Raw genomic sequence first — 17,456 nt, forward strand, 5'->3', positions numbered from 1 at the left:
GCATAACATACGCCAGTTACTAATATGGCGTTACAAATAGCATTTTTTCTACTAGTGAATGGTTGTTTACTCCAACAAATGGTGCACATATTAAACCATATTTGTTTGTTCTATATGTTGTATCAAATATTAATACATCTCCAAATGCTTTAAAATCTTCCAACATCATTTAATCACGCCAAAAATAGCTCACTATATAATCTTTTTCACCAAACTTCAATCTGTAAAATAAAGAAGGATCTGATTCTGCTCTCTGTTGTAGTGTGTCCAGGACACTTTGCATATCTCCTCCTTCTATTATGCTAGATTTGTACCTAGTCACATAGTTTAATAGATCTCTCTTTGTGTGTCCTAAAGATTCCTTTGATCCTATCTCTCTTTTAAGATATTCATAGCAATCCATTGGTTTAATTCCACTTTCTATCATCTTTTCAATCACCATTCCAATCTCTTCTTTAACACTTCTTTTAGAGTTCAAGTGATGTCTTTCCGAAGGATTAACCAATTCATGATTGTGTTTTATATTGTGTTGAATAACACAATATTCTCCAGATTCTATAATCTTGAATCTAATATTAGCTCTACAACCAGTTCTAGTCTCATTAACACTCCTTTCTTTTCTTTTCTTTGATGACTGTTTTTCCTCATCTATGAATTCTGAATTTGCTATCTCCTTTTCTTTTTTCTTTCTTTCTCTTATATAATCCTCTTTTGAGCAGCAAAAATAAAAATCAGATACTATTCAATCTGTTTTATTTCGCCTAACAGTATTTTTTCTTATATTGAATCCAATAGCTCTTGAATGAGCTTTATACATTCGGAATGCATCTTCACGATTATCAACACGTCTTCCCATCAAAGATAACTTGATATTTTCATCATTATCATATTTATAATATTCCAAATCTGCAATTTAAAAACATTTAAATAAATATATACTCTATGGTATTAATCATATCTTCTATTCTATTAATGATATCCTCTATTTTACGCAGCATATCTTTATTGTATGTGAATCATATCCTCTATATAACGCAGCGTATCCTCGTTTAATGTGAACAATATCTTCTTTTCAATATATGATATCCTCTATTCTATATATTATATCATCTATTGAATACAATATATTTTCTAGTGTTGACGTCCTTTATTTTATTTTCTCCCATAGTCATTAGCATTTATGATACCATTATTATAACTTAGGTCACATGTATTATTTGTTATATAAAATAAAGTAAAATTATCTAATAATCTATTTTTTACTGAGATTTTTTATCAAATTATATAATCTCTAAGGTTCTATTTAGTACAATAAATTCATTACAGAATTATAAGCAATCAATTTAGATTAGAATACCTATTTTTTCAGATGTTACAGTAGATTCATTAGGAGAACTTGTTGATGCTTTTTTGAGATCATTCTGTGCTTGTTGAACATTTGATTGAATTTCTGGAGCATTTATATGAATATTACAATAAATTCATCAATAGAATGTTAAGCAAAAAATTTAGATTAGAATACCTGTTTTTTCATAAGTTACAGTAGATTCATTTGGAGAATTTTTTGATATTTTTCCATGATCATTTTGTGCCTGTTGAACATTTGATTGAATTTCTGGATAATTTGTTTCATTTTATTCGATCTAGTTTGTACAATTTTTTGATGTTGATACAGTAAAATTCGGTGAAATTGATTGATTCTTTTGATATGTTTTTGCATTTCGTTCATCATTTGCTAAGTTTTCCTCCATCGATTTGTTGATTTTTTTTTTATCAAAAATGAGTAATAGCGTAAAAACCTAGATTATTGTTTTGACTCAGTTTCTATATATAAGTCATGAGCTTGTTTTGGTTTGGGCTTAAAACACGCGATTTTTTTTTTTGTTATATATGTTAACTATTTGTTAAAAATGATATATGGTTTTTTTATAAAATGTTTAAGAAATTACTGTTTTTATTTTTCGAAATATAATATATGCTTCAACTTTTGTTATAAATACATTTTTGTAGTCTTATTTATTTAATTTATCTAACGATTATATTAACCATATTAAGGAACAACATATTAGTTTAAAAATATATAATATATAAATTTAGGATATAATATTTTAGTGTAATAATTTGTTTTAGGATATTCAACATATTATTAACGAATAACATATTAGTTTTAGGATATTCAACATATTAATTGAGGATATGATATACATTTTTTATTATTTGTATAACTTTATTGAGGATATAATTTATTAATATTTGAATTTGTTATCTGAATTGAGGATATGGTATATTATTGTTTAACTAAATTTGAGGATATGTTTTTCTCTATTGAGGATATATTTTATAAATAATAGGAAATGATTTGTATGTGTGAGGTTGAATTTTTGTTAATTGAGTACATGCTTAAAACACTATATATTAAACTATACTACAAACATTAGATTATATCCTCCAATCTTTTCTTAATATCCATTAAATAGGGTACAAAATAATCATAAAAAAAACATCAATTTTAATACATCTAAAATAACATTAATCATACATCTTTCGAACATAAAATATTTAAATATTTAATCATATTCTTATTCTTACCAGGTTTAAAGAACACACTATGACATTGTTACTGCATTTTCCATACTTTTTCTACCCAAAACTACACATTTTTTGTTTGAGCCTGAATGATAAACCCTACAAAAACCAATCTCTCATTTCCCAAACTCTCTAACCACATTCCTACTTTTAAAGATAGGATGTGTTAGAGGATTTGGGAAATGAGAGGGTGATTTTTGTAGGGTTTGTCCTGCAGGGTTAAAAATAAAAGACGTTGTATTTTAGGTAGGAAAAATTAAAGAAATGCAGTCACCATTTCCTAGTGTGCTCTCAAAACCAGATAAAAAGAAGAGATACAATTATAGATGTACTTTGATGATTGACCAATCACCCACTTATTTTTCTGCATGTCCTTTGAAATTTCTTCAGAAGCCTCTCCAATAGCTTCAATATCATCTTTCCATGTTTTCTTCTTTTTCTCTTTAACAAGATTTTCAATCTTGTTCACTTCTTTTGTTAATTCAATACAAAGGTTTTCCTCAGCATTGCATCGATCAATTGCTCCCTGTAATTTACCCTTGAGAAAACTTAATTGAATTTCCATCGATTTTATATCGATTTTTTCATCATCTATTGAATCATATTTCTTTTTATTTTGAGATGATTTTTTGTTTTCCATGTTTCCTCTTTTTTTTTATTAAAATTAGATTTAGGGTTTTTGGAATTGAAGAAAAATGAAAGAAAATTGAAGGAAGCATAGATTTGGATAGATGAGAGGAAAGTGTACTATATATAGGGTGGCGTCAAGTTTTAGGTTTAAGTTTTTTTTATTATTTTTTTTATTAAACAACGTGTCATTTTATTTTTTTTGGTGAAACCACGTGTCGCTTAGTTTAGGATAAACTTTTTTGAATAATATTAATATTTTGTTGAAGATATTTTTAAAAATAATTATATTTTATTTAGATATTTCTAATTTTCTGTACCATTGAATAAAAGATGAAAATCATATCCTTTGTTTACATAGCAATATCCTGATTTCATATATTTGTTTGTTAATAATACTTATGCTATTAAATGTATAAAAAAATGTCCTTTATAATTATTATACAAAATTACATCTATGCTCTACTATGGAAAACATATCCTGTGATTAATAATTTATATCCTCTCATAAATTTATTATATTCTTAATTGTTATAAAACATATCCTTTTAATAATAGGATATAACAATATATTTTATTCTTTATTGTTATAAAATGAAATATATATCCTTCTTATTGATTGGAAACCTATCCTTGTATATATAATTTGTATCTTGTAATGTATAAATGATACTCTTATATTAATATTATCCTTTTATAAATAATATATACAGTATAATTGAAGAGGTAACAAATGGTGCAATATTTTTAGAAAAGAATTCTCCTAAATTGGTGATATTTTGTATCAGGTAAGTGCTTTGAATTTTTAACTGTCAATTTTTTGAATGTTATCTTTAATACTACAACCTGTCCAGTATAATGCACATACTACAGAGGATTTATCTAAATCCTTTTAATCTTAAGAGAGTTTTAGAAGATACTATCTAATCTTTAGAAAATATCATCTAAATTTCATATGATATCATTTAGTTTTACACGGATATCTTTTAAATTTTGGAGGAAATGATCAAGTTTTTGAATGTTATACCTAGTTGTTAGAAAATGTCTATAAACTTTAAGGGCATAATAATTATATCATGCAATCTTAATAGGTTATCTTTTAATATTTAGAGGATATCATACAATATTTAATAATATTTGAATATATCATCCATTGATTTGAGGGTATCATTGAGTTTCACTAGGTTATCAACTACTTCTTATAAGAAATCAAACTATATCATCCTTAGACTATATAAATATCTTCTTAAAATTGTTAAAAGATATCTATATATTAAAGGATACCATCTAATCCGTCAAGGACATCATACAATCTTAATAGGTTATCATTCAATATTTAAAGGATATCGTCCAATAGTTACTTTTTTAGATATATATCGTGAAATATATTAAAGATTTTATTGAGTTTCACTAGGTTATCATCAATTTCATCAAGGATATCATTTAATATTTGACAATATGTTCTAATTTTTTGAAGAAATTGTTAAGTTTTTGAAGGTTATCATCTATTTTTTAGAGGATATCATAAATACTTTGAAAATACAATCTAAAATTTGAAAGAGAAACAAAGCATTTGACGTTTAGTATTAAGTAATGCACAATAATAATCATCAACAATTATATGTTTAAAACAGCAGGAATAAGAACATAAATTTTAAAATGGCTATACATGCCTAATCAATTCAATTATAATTACAAAGCAATGTCATGGTAGTGACAAATCCCTTCCATTTGTCACACACAAAAACCTTCTCTTCCATGACATTGCAATCTTAACATATTAATAATTTAACTACATCACAACAAAGTATTTGAAGGATTTTATAAAGTATTTGAAGGTTTTTATCAAATTGTTAGAGGATATTAAAAATTATTTGGAAGATAGAAATAAAATTTTGGAGGATATTCAGAGTCTATCTAAAAATTCGTAAAAACTTGAACAAAATAACATCATAAAAAAATATAAAATAACATCAATTTTATGAAATGTTATATTTTTCAATTATAATAAACTGCAAAACATTGAAAATAAGCTACAGATATCATCATCTATTTTCATTCTTTTTGGCTCTCTGGTTGGTTGGCTTGCCTTTTCTCTTTTTCTTGCTGGCTTCTTCTTCCGCAAAATATAAACGTAATCCATCAAGAAATTCAGCCCAGTCTTGCACCATGTCATTGTGAAAACATAACCACTGTGCCTCATAATGTCATAAGCAATCCACCATTCATTTGAATTATGATTTTTTTTTTACTATTTCTGGTATCCAAAATTTATAATACCATAATTCATTATAATATTTACATGTACAATTAATCATTCCCCGCGCTTTGAAGGTGCACCTAGGGAAAATATGCATGCATAATATCTCTTCGATTGCTAGTGCTGGATGTGCATCTTCTAAGGCATCAATTAGGCGTGCAATTTAATTAGCCATCTAATCAAACAAAATTAAAAATAATTTCATAAAATTAAAATAAATATATAAATATAAATCATAACAAAACAAAATAAAATAAAGTAACAAATGTATTATCATAATACAAAATAAAGTTATACCTTTTGTAGTAGCAGTAGTTATATTCTTATCAAATTAATTTAAATTCTAAATGAAACAATTTTTTTTTCTGAATATAGTTTATTGTACATTGTGATTTCTTCTATATAAGGTTTTGAACTTGAATTGGTGCAATGTTTTGGAAGAGGGAAAGTCATGACGTTCAAATATGTCTTTTCATTTATAATTATCCTTGGTTTTGGTAAATTCATTTCATTTAATTCAATTAATTTTATGTCTAGTAAATGTTTTTACGTGTCTTTTGAGTGTTTATTTTTTTGAGAATATAATAATTTTTGGATATCTTATACTTATTAAATAATATGGTTTGTTCATGCTAGAATTTCATTGGTTTTATAGAATATTATTATTTGTTTAATCTTGATGATATCCTATATTACATAAACGATGTTCTCTTTGTTGTGAAAGAATATCTTTTATCACATAAATAATTTCATGTGTTCTGTCAATGCTTTATATGTTAGTTTATTTTTTTTCCTTTTATTAATTTAAAATATTATAAGTACTGCTTAGGATATGTTTTTATGTTTTGAGGACATACTATGTGCATTTTAAGGATATAATATATTCATAAATTTAATGATATGATTTTTCATAATAGGATATCATCCCGCCTATAAATGGTATATTCTATTTATAAATGATATCATCTAAGTAATTAAGGATATCATTTTGTTAAAAAAATAATATCATAGAACAAATAAAACATATCATGAAATCACCATTAAAGATCAACAATGGAGAAATTACCATTGAAAGTCGTTACTAAGCTCATGGGTATAATTTGACAACAAAAATAAATGCTCATTTCATATATCTGAAAATTTTAATTTCATAGATTACGAAAATAAAACTTCAAATTTAGAACTTAAACAAAAAAATTATAAAAACCTAGAATCTTAATCTTTTTCATCTTCATCTTTTTATTTACTTGATTTCTTCTTCTTCTTCTTCTTCTTCTTCTTCATATTTTTCTTGATATCTTCTTCTTCATCAGATTTTGGTTATATTTTCTTTAAGACTTCTTCTTTCTTCATATTTTTCTTGATATCTTCTTCTTCTTCATATTTTTCTTGATATCTTTCTTTTTCTCTTTGTTCTTCTGTTTTTCTTCTTCTTCTTTCTTTTTCTTTTTTTATTCTATCTCGAAGTTTTCCTGTTCTCTCTTCCTCTTCTTCAGTTCTTCGAATCTATTCTTTTCTACTTTCTCATAGAGCTCCATTTGTTGATCCTTCACTCTATCTCTTTTTTCGAGTAAATCATTTAGCTTTTTTTCCCAGTTATCCATTCCATTTTCTTCTGGATCATTTGAAGAAGTAGAAGACTGAGAATTTTTTTTTCCATCTTTAGGAGAGAGAATATGTAAACAGGAAACATGCAAAATGTGTGAGGAATCATATCGTTTAAAGACCTTTAATTAATATTTTTATTTTAATTTATATGCGAAATGTATGAGGAATTTTATTAAAAAAAAAAATTTATATTCATTGTCATAGAATATTTATTATATGAGGATATAACATATTGCTTATGAGGATATAGTATTTACATTTTACGTCTATTAAAGTTAGTGAAGTTTTTTTCAATTGAGGATGTAACATTTTATATTGCAGATATTGTATAAGTATTTTTAAGATATCATTTGTGATGTTATTAAATATTTACCTTGTATGTTATATCATTTAAGATTATTGATTTTCAAATGAGGATATATTAAATTAATTTGCTGATGCAATATGTGTAATTGAGGATTTGAGGAATTATTTAACTTATCATATATAGGAAACTATAACAAACAAAATAAAGCATATCTTATTTATTTTATTAAAACATGATACATAATTAAAACTAATATAAAAGTACAACATCTTAAATACCATTTTAGACTTCAGTAAGAAGCCTTAAATTACCGTTAACATCAAAAATTCTAATATAAATTAAATGTTGTGTGAATAAGATATTATTTAGATATTGTAGGATATAATTTGGTTATTGTATGATATAATTTGGATTTTGTAGAATATTGTTAAATATATAACTAGGACTTTACTTAATTTTTTAAGTATATCATACAGTCATGAGAGGATATCATTCAGTATTAAATAGGATATCATAAAGATACAACTAGGATATAAACTATTGTATGTTATAATCTAATATCATTCATTTTTGAGAGGATATGTTGTAAATATTTGAGGATATTTTGTAGTTATTGTAGGATACATTAAATGTTATTTTATAATTTTGATGTTGTAGGGAATATTTCAAGCATTATCCAAAAATTGAACCCCACTGTGATCATACACTAAAGTACGGTGGCGTCCAAAGGGAAAGAAGCTAGAGCAAAAGAGTCGCCAACAAGTTTTAGGAACTTGTAAACCGTTCACGAGGTGGAAGGTTACACCCCTTAACGATCTAAGAGATCGTCAACTCCAATAGGTCTGGAACCATGACTGGTAGTTTGGGGATGAAGGTACAAATTCAACCTAAAAGAGATTGAACCTACCCTAATAATAGGCCTCTACTTTATTCTGATCGTATTCATGTGCGCTTTCTGACTAACATGCAATCAATAGGTTTAACCCTAAACCTGTTTATCTATGTTGGTTGAATATTAATGCACAAACAAAAATATTATTGGCGATCACTTGAATTATAATCAAATTAACCCTAAACAAGATTATTAATTATGTTATTAAGCGTGATTACAATTACCAATTCCCTTTAAACATGCATTAAAGGTATGATCAAACAATAACAATAAATATCTAGCAACATTATAATAATAAATTAATAATCATAATTATAATAATAATCACAATTAAAATAATCATGTTAAAGCATAATAATAGCAAGATCCTAGGCATGATACTAACAAGATTAATAACAAACCCTAACATTTCACTAAACAATAAAAATCAAAGCTTTAACCCTAACATGATATTAGGAAGAGAATAAGAAGCATCATATTAATCATAATTGTCATATTTGATATTAGAAATTATAGTTATTACCCTAAACATGATACTAGGATGCACTAAAACATCCTAAAATGATACTAGGAATCAAAATAATAATCTAGACATGATTTCTAAATCATAATATCAATAAATCAATTAAAGCACTTACTTGGATGTCTCGTACCTCTTTCTAACAACAAAATACACACGTTACTAACTTCAAAGAAATTAAATCAAATAAATTAAATCAAATAAATTAAATTAAATAATTGAAAGAAAGATTAGGGACCAAACCCTAAAAAATTAATACCTTTCACGTCTAGGGTGAAGGCAACTTCGAACTTAGCTAGGTATGTCTAGTGCTAATGTAGTGGAATTGTGTTTGTAAAAGGGTTGGCTTAGAAAGACAGAGAGAATCAAGAAATTCTTGATGAGAGTTGGTGGAAATTGATTATTGTTGAGAATTGATGAGAAGAATTGACAGAAATTGATGATTGTTGAGAATTGATGATTGAAAAGAGAATTTTAAGAGGCTATTTATAGAGAAAATCAGTCGGATGGATAAAAAAAAGAATCAGAGTTTCAACGAGAACAAAACACGATTAGTGCCAGACACGGGTCATTAGCGCCAGGCGCCAAGCCTTGTCGTTAGGCGCTAATAATCAGTTTCACGCGTTTTTGTTTATATCATATCTTTTGATCTGAAAGTCCAAATAAATCATATAATATGTCTTTGCAAATGTCTTGAAGTCTAATTTCCAACTCAATTAGAATCAGATTAAAATCATTTGTAGATAAAAAGATATGGTGGAAATAGTGGAAGGGTGTCAGTTTTGGATAGAGTTTCATATATCATTCATATCTTTTTCGTTATAGCTCGGATTTAATATTATAATATATCATTGGAAAGATAATTTCAAGATCTATTCAACCATATAAAATTTGGATAATAATTATGAGGCACTAAAATAAAATATGAATATATTCCACTTCGTACAAAACAATGATTCTAAAAAGGAGTAGTTTTATTCAATTTCAAACTCTTTAAAACATAATTATCAATCCTAACTCCATTAGGATTTAAAATAACCTTCTAGAATATTATAGAAGACTATAATCAATCCTAATAGACTTAGTAATGATAATTAATAATAGGCCTTCCTCTAGATCATTGGGCCGCACATAAAAACCAAATCGGGCCCAGTTTAGTATTTTGGCCATAACTTCCTCATTATTCATAGGAATTGGGCTTATAATATATCGTTGAAAAGGTCTTTTCAAACCCTATCAAACTATTATTGGACCCCTATCATGGATTAAACTAAACTTGAATGCATGTTTTTTAAAAATAGGGTAAGAAAAGAAATATTTTCAAAAACAGAAAGAAGAGATATTTTAATAAAAACATCCTCATCGCTAGACTTTTCACACTTTCGCTTTGTTCGATAATCAAATGACATGAAAGGTATTCATCACTGGGTTTGGTTTTGGGGATACACAAATGTGTGTCTATAGAAGCCCCCACTTTGACTGAGTTTGGAGAAACACAAGTTTTGAAAACAAAAGTCAAAGTATCGATAGGGACGGAGAATGATTCAGAACGTTCTGCGATCGTAAATCGTTCTTGTAACGCCGATACCTGCAAACTACATTAATCAAACAGATAAGAGATTTATGAAACGCGTATCTTGCACCGTCGAGCACATGTCTCTGTAGTAACCGATTTTTTGCTACATTTGTCGTTGTGAAAACCTTCCACAATCTAGGGAACGCCGTCCTGCTGTTTTGATGTTCACTCGTCTCTGAATGATAGAGATTTTTTGGATAGGTTCACGCGTCTCTGAACAAAGAGCTTCTTTGAAGATTGTTCACTCGTCTCTGAACAAAAGAGCTTTAATAGGATGCCCACGCGTCTCTGAGCAAAAGAGCTTGAAAGAAATGTCCACGCGTCTCTGAACAAAAGAGCTTGAAAGAAATGTCCACGCGTCTCTGAACAAAAGAGCTTGATGATATGTCCACGCGTCTCTTAACAAAAGAGCTTGATGATATGAATGTTTGTTGTAATAATATTCCAAAGAAAACTTCTGAAGACCAATGCTTGTCGATCTTTAAAGCTCGTTGGAACTTTGCTTCTGTTATTCCAGTACGTCGGCGCTTTTATTGCTTTTGAACCTGTACGTCGGTGCCTTCTGAATTGTGAACCAGTATGTCGGTGCCTTTGCTGTATGAACCATTACGTTGGTCCTTTTTCTATATGAACCAGTATGTCGGTGTCTTGCGATGAGCCAATGCTTAGGCGCTTTAAGCTAAGTGAGACGATCTTTCGTCACGTCGATCACTTCTTGCAATTGTAATCAAGCTAACTACTAAATCATGTCAAATTTCTTATAGGGGCTAACTGGCGTACGAAGGAACCCAAAATTGCTGAAAGAGGTTAAAATAACTGCTCTGAGTGGTTAAGCTCTGTCGCTAGACGCTGGGATCTAGCGCCAGACGCTGAAATCTGTTGCCAGAAGCTAGATGTTTTCGTCTGGCGCTGGAGTCGGGTCTTCCCTATTCTGTTCTTGCTGCCGCTGGGATGCACCTATATTTATATTTGACTATAGGACTTTGCCAATTTCTTTAATTATTTTAGGGTTGACCTAAAGTTTAATGTCGCTTGACTCATAGACTTAACACGACTCAAGGAATAAATTTGACTAGCTGCGATTGACTCGAGGTTGACTCGACTCGAAGTGAAATGACACGTGTGACTCATGACCCGTGTGTGCATTGTATTGTGATCGTGCGACTCGAAAATGCAAAAAAGCAAAAATTTTCCGTCATTTTTGTGGAGGGTACCGACTTTCTCCCAAAAAAGAGAGACACGAAAAAAAGAAAAAAGTGAAGTTTTTGAAGGTGCATGTTGAATGAGCTTAATCTGTTAACGTTGTCTCTCATAGTACAAGGATTGTAACATCTTAGACTATCCTAGTTGACTTGATAATGAAATTATTTAGGTAACTTAGGCGCGGAGGCTAAGTACTTCATACTTTGTGATGCAATGATGATTATGATTGATGAGTGATGTTTATATGACAAGGCATGCTTCAACGTTGTGTTAAGATTTCATGACAAAGGGTTCCTAAGGGAAGTATATCTGGTCATGTATCTGTGATGTGTGTGAAATTGATTCTAAAGTTAGGCCGGGGCTAAGTGTGTGGAAAAAGATATTATTTCAAGAAGAGTCAAATGATGGTGACTCTTAGGTTAGGTAAGATAATGATGTAGGGATCAAGCCCCCAAGTCTAGCTCTAAGTAGATAGGTATGATCATAGGAGATCCCTTGATATGATCATGATGTGTGAATATGAATGCATTTTTATTACGGCCGCACCTCGATGTGAGGTTGCCTACGTATCTGTTAGGAATCAGGTCAAACGTAGCTCTAGCCGAACCTCGCACAAGTGTGTGTATACCTCAAAAAAGTCTTTTTAAGGGTTGTAATGTGGTTAGGATAAAGGTTGAAGAAGAAGGGGATAAAAGACTCAAAACCCTAGATAAGCCCCTAAGGTGTGCAACTTTGCTTTTGAATCTTTATATTTTTATGCTTGAGGCTTTCTACTCTTTTTTAGCTCTCTTTTTTTGTTTTTGCATTTTTTTATAAGTGTGGGCAATCCCGGTCATGCGTTCTATCACTCACATGGTATTCATGTTTCTTAGGCACGGTATCGAGCACTCGATAAGAGACACAATCTAAGACGTGTTCGTATCAAAGACATGTTCATATCAATGACATTGGAACACTTGCCCTTTTGTACACTTTTATTATTATTTTTTTTTGCTATTTTAATCTTTTGAAGTCACTCAAGCTTTTTGAAGTTATATAATTTACACACCATCCCATCCCAAGGTTAGGTAGATGTAGGTTGAAAACTGAAAGGTCTATCGTTAGACGAGGCTCAAAGTGGTTTATGAAGAAAGGATTGTAAATTAGAAAGGTGAAAGACAATATGATGTGGCTACAAGGGGTGCCTCAAATCATTGGTATACCTTGTGCTTAGTTTGACATGGATTTTTTTTAATGCAATGCGATGATCATATGTAAGGAAATAAAATGCTCATTTTATTAATGGAAAAGAAATAATGATCTTACAAAAATAATCTAAGGGAAAAAAGGTTCCTATGCTAGACTTATTGGGTAAAGGGTAAAAAAAAATAGAAAAAAGATCATGAAATCTTGTCGTTGAAGCTTGACTCTTGTCCCTTGGCTTATCATCACTTGGTGTGCTTGCCGAATGGAGGTATTAGAAGCCCGTTATTATCGATCAAATATTGGATTGCTTCCTTTAGCTTCCAACAACTCTCAGTAGTATGACTCCTACCCTAATGTTACTTGCAGCGTACATTTGGGTTCCAACTAGGTAATATCTTCTCAAGTGGGGGATCTTGAATGGGTCTAATAGGAGTAATGGGTCCCTTTGCATGAAGTCGATCGAAAGCATCATCGTAGCTAATTCCAATAGGGGTGAAATCCTTTCTTAGTTGCTTTCTAAATCCTCGATTATCCATGGCTAAGATTTCATTAAGGTCGAAAGTACCAACCTTGTTACTAGATCAGGTGTTTTAGGAAGAATAAGGATAGTCGTTCTTCTTTCCTTTACAGCCACTGTTGTTATCGTTACTAATCTTGGCCTTTTTATCGCGCGGAGGAACATGAAGGAGATTTGAATCAATGAGGTCTTGAACATGATCTTTGAGGGCGAGACATACTTTGGTGGTGTGACCACGACCTCTATGGTATCGACAATAAGATTTTGGGTCCCAATTGGGATACCGTTTTCCAGGCGGAGGGTCTTGACTGGGACCAATGGGGTGAATGAGACCTTGATCGTGAAGACAGTAAAAAGCTTCATTGTAAGTCATTCCTTTTGGTGTGTATTCTTCAATGGTCCTTTTTTCCCGTGGCTTAGGAGCATTGAGTTCTTCATTAAATCCTTGGTGAGAATTTTTTCGACAACCATCATCCGATTTGCTAGTCCTTCTACCACATTCAAGACCATGGCAATGACATCTTGCAGTTTTCGAACGTCTTCTTTTAGACTTGACGAGTCTTCCCTGGAATTATCTAAGAAAATAATTTCATCCTCCTCAATCAAAGCCACTTCATTAAGAGAGGTTATATAAGCTGTCTCAATCATGGGCTCACCTACAGGTGTGATAAGGAGTGAAGGATCGAAGGATGTTTGATTTTCTGCGATGGCTAGAACCTCGGAAGTTTTATTGTCATCAATCAGATTTTGAATAGTTTCTTTGAGTTTCCAACACTCCTCAGTGTTGTGACCCTTTCCTTGGTGATATTTGCAATATTTATTAAGATCCCACTTAGGTAACCTGGCTTCTGGAACTGGATCCTTGATAGGTCCTATGGGCATGACTAGTCCTTTGCGGTGTAGTTTTCCAAAAGCTGTTTCATAACTCATGCCAAGTGGAGTGAACACTCTTTTCGACCTTTGGATTCGTGATTTAGAGGCGTTTGTAGCATGTAATTTGTTAATGGGAGAGGAAGAAGAAGGATGGTCGTTCTTCTTTCCTCTCGCACTATTATCTTTTAGAAGGTCATCTTCAATGTCAATGCCTATATTATACACAGCCTTGAAAGTATTCAAGTTGTGTTGGTATTTTAAGTGCTTTGAATACTTCCCTTGGAGATTCTTGATAAAACTCCTCACATATTCTTTTTCGGCAGGAACCTTGACCATATTAGCAGAAGTTTCCCTCCATTTGGTGAAGAAAGAAGTGAACCCTTCGTTTTCTTTTTGTTTTAACATCTCAAGTTGTCTGTGGTCTGTTTCGTCTTGAGTGTTGCACTTATATCTATCTATAAAAGCGTTTGTTATCGACTCCCAAGAACATGTTTTCTCTTTGTCAAGGGAAAAGAACCATTGTTGACAAAAAGTCTCAAGAGATAAAGAAAACAAGGAATGAAAGACTTTCTTATCAATCCCCCTAATGTTCATTATAGTTTCAAAAGCTCTTAGATGAAAGTAAGGGTTATCTGTTGCCTTCAATTTTGGGATGTTGTTGGCATTGAACTTATGCGGAAGAAGTTCCTTGTCCAGCGAGACCCCTTGTGAACTAATGCCCTGAAATTTATATTCACTAGATAGCTTAGTCAAGCTTTCTTGCATAAGGTTCATTTGTTGTTGCTTCACAGGGTCATCAATTTTGAGGGTTAAAGCCTTCAATGCTTCATTCACGGTAATCAATTGATTCCTAAGTTTGTTGAATTCTTCTTGAGTTGCCATTATCTTCTTAGCTTTCCTCTTTTGACGAATCGGTTTATCAAAAATTAAGACTTGAACAAAGGTGTTGTCCTTGATTAATCGCCCTTCTCTCCTTGACCAAGTACCGTGGAAAGGGAAATTGGGGATATTCATTGTTAATTATTTGACTCAACTATATTCAAAATGCATAGATGAAAGAAGGTAGGAAGAATGAAGGTTGTGATGTGAGGACAAATGATGTAGATGGAGAGATATGAAGAAATTAGGAATAGAATGTACCCCCAACTCAAATGACGGAAAAAAAACCGACTCGTGCATTAACCTAAGACATGGTCTTGGTGACATATACTCAAAGTGTGTTCTAAGACTAGTGAGTGTAGGTGACTTTTTAAGACTCATGTAATGACCATGTGGCAAGTCTATGTGACTAGACTCGAACAAAGACTAAGTTAAGACCTCACGTATATGCATTAAACTGGACAGGTTGTAATATTTTAGTCATAACTTTTGATCTGTGACTCTGATTGGGATTAAACCAACGCCAAATTAAAGATAAAACTCGAGGCTACAGATCCATAGGCTGTACGACTCGTATTTCTTTCTAGAACTCCGGCTATGATCGAAAAAAGTTGACGCTTGTGCAGTATACGGGAATAAAAATCCGGGTTGACTCAAAAGAATTATGACTTTATTTTAGACATATTTATTAGCTCAAATTAATTAATTAATTAATTAATTAGGAAAAGTTCTTTTAGTCATTAATCATTTTGTTTAGTCTTAACACAAGTCAAACAAACGGTTAGGAAAAAAACACATAGAGTATGCACAACAAATAATGCACAATTAGTCAAGAGGCACAACATGATGCAATGAGTTTGCAACCTAACCATGGCTCTAGTTCTCTAAAGTTCGGGATATGGGTTATTCAAAGAGGGTACATGGTTAATTTTCCGAATGCTCCGCGCGGAAGCCTAACCGTGAAGGGTTGGCGCGAGTGGATGGACACCGCGAGTCAAGAAAAACTCGTTTCCATGGTTTAGTGAATTCAACATTCTCGGATATACCCTTTGTTGCATAGAGCGTTCAATCAGGTAGATGGAGCATGAATTCCCAGAGGGTTATGTCCATATGTAGAACACATATGGGTTTCAGAAAAGTGAGAAAAACTCAATCAAGAAGTAGGATCAAGCAAACAGTGCTAAAAACTGGTCAAAATTAGAACGCATATTTCTGGCTCGGTATTGGAAGAACTTGGCGCCAGCAAACAGAGGCCAGCGCCACAATTTTTCTTTAGCGCCTCTAAAGTCATATAATTGGCGCTAGACTTTGTTCCCTGACGCTAGTTCCTACATGCCTCAGCAGCTTTCTGTGCTCGATAAAATTTTCCAGTTTCGCGCAGCATTATTTCAATCCTAGTTGTGAAAGATATTCCTCAAATTGCCTACGTGTAAAAATCCTATGTTTTAACTCATTACGGATGGTCTTTCTAATGAGATATTTTTTATGCATATGACAATAATGTTAATCAAAATTACGCACATGCAATACTTAGAACTTTTCGAGTCTCATCCACTCATTCTAAATCATTACCGAAATAAATTTTAGAAATTCAAATAGAAATCCTCCCCAGTGGAGTCGCCAAAAAACTGTAGGGAATATTTTAAAAATTACCCCAAACTTGAACCCCACTGTGATCATACACTAAAGTACGGTGGCGTCCAAAGAGAAAGAAGCTAGAGTAAAAGAGTCGCCAACAAGTTTTGGGAACTTGTAAACCGTTCACGAGGTGAAGGTTACACCACTTAACGATCCAAGAGATCGTCAACCCCAATAGGTCTGGAACCATGACTGGTAGTTCGGGGATGAAGGTACAAATCCAACCTAAAAGAGATTGAACCTGCCCTAATAATAGGCCTCTACTTTATTCTAATCGTATTCATGTGCGCTTTCTGACTAACATGTAATCAATAGGTTTAACCCTAAACCTGTTTATCTATGTTGGTTGAATATTAATGCACAAAAAAAAATATTATTGGCGATCACTTGAATTATAATCAAATTAACCCTAAACAAGATTATTAATTATGTTATTAAGCGTGATTACAATTACCAATTCCCTTTAAACATGCATTAAAGGTGTGATCAAGCAATAACAATAAATATCAAGCAACATTATAATAATAAATTAATAATCATAATTATAATAATAATCACAATTAAAATAATCATGTTAAAGCATAATAATAGCAAGATCCTAGGCATGATACTTTCAAGATTAATAACAAACCCTAGCATTTCACTAAACAATAAAAATCAAAGCTTTAACCCTAACATGATACTAAAATGATATTAGGATGAGAATAGGAAGCATCATAATAATCGTAATTGTCATATTTGATATTAGAAATTATAGTTATAACCCTAAAGATGATACTAGTAAG

General features: G+C 31.1%; 1 protein-coding gene across 1 annotated transcript; it reads right to left on the reverse strand.

Annotated features, from left to right (window-relative positions):
• Nucleotides 1–169: 169 nt before the first annotated feature.
• Nucleotides 170–3,151, reverse strand: LOC110728326 (protein FAR1-RELATED SEQUENCE 5-like). Its single transcript, XM_021907984.1, has 5 exons — nucleotides 2,939–3,151; nucleotides 1,523–1,592; nucleotides 1,358–1,450; nucleotides 767–906; nucleotides 170–706 (listed from the first exon to the last, which is right to left on the reverse strand). Exons 1-5 carry the CDS (start codon nucleotides 3,149–3,151, stop codon nucleotides 170–172), a joined length of 1,053 nt encoding a protein of 350 aa, XP_021763676.1.
• Nucleotides 3,152–17,456: the final 14,305 nt, after the last annotated feature.

The sequence above is a fragment of the Chenopodium quinoa genome, unplaced genomic scaffold (genome assembly GCF_001683475.1).
Source record: "Chenopodium quinoa cultivar QQ74 unplaced genomic scaffold, ASM168347v1, whole genome shotgun sequence".
NCBI classification, from domain to species: Eukaryota; Viridiplantae; Streptophyta; class Magnoliopsida; order Caryophyllales; family Amaranthaceae; genus Chenopodium; species Chenopodium quinoa.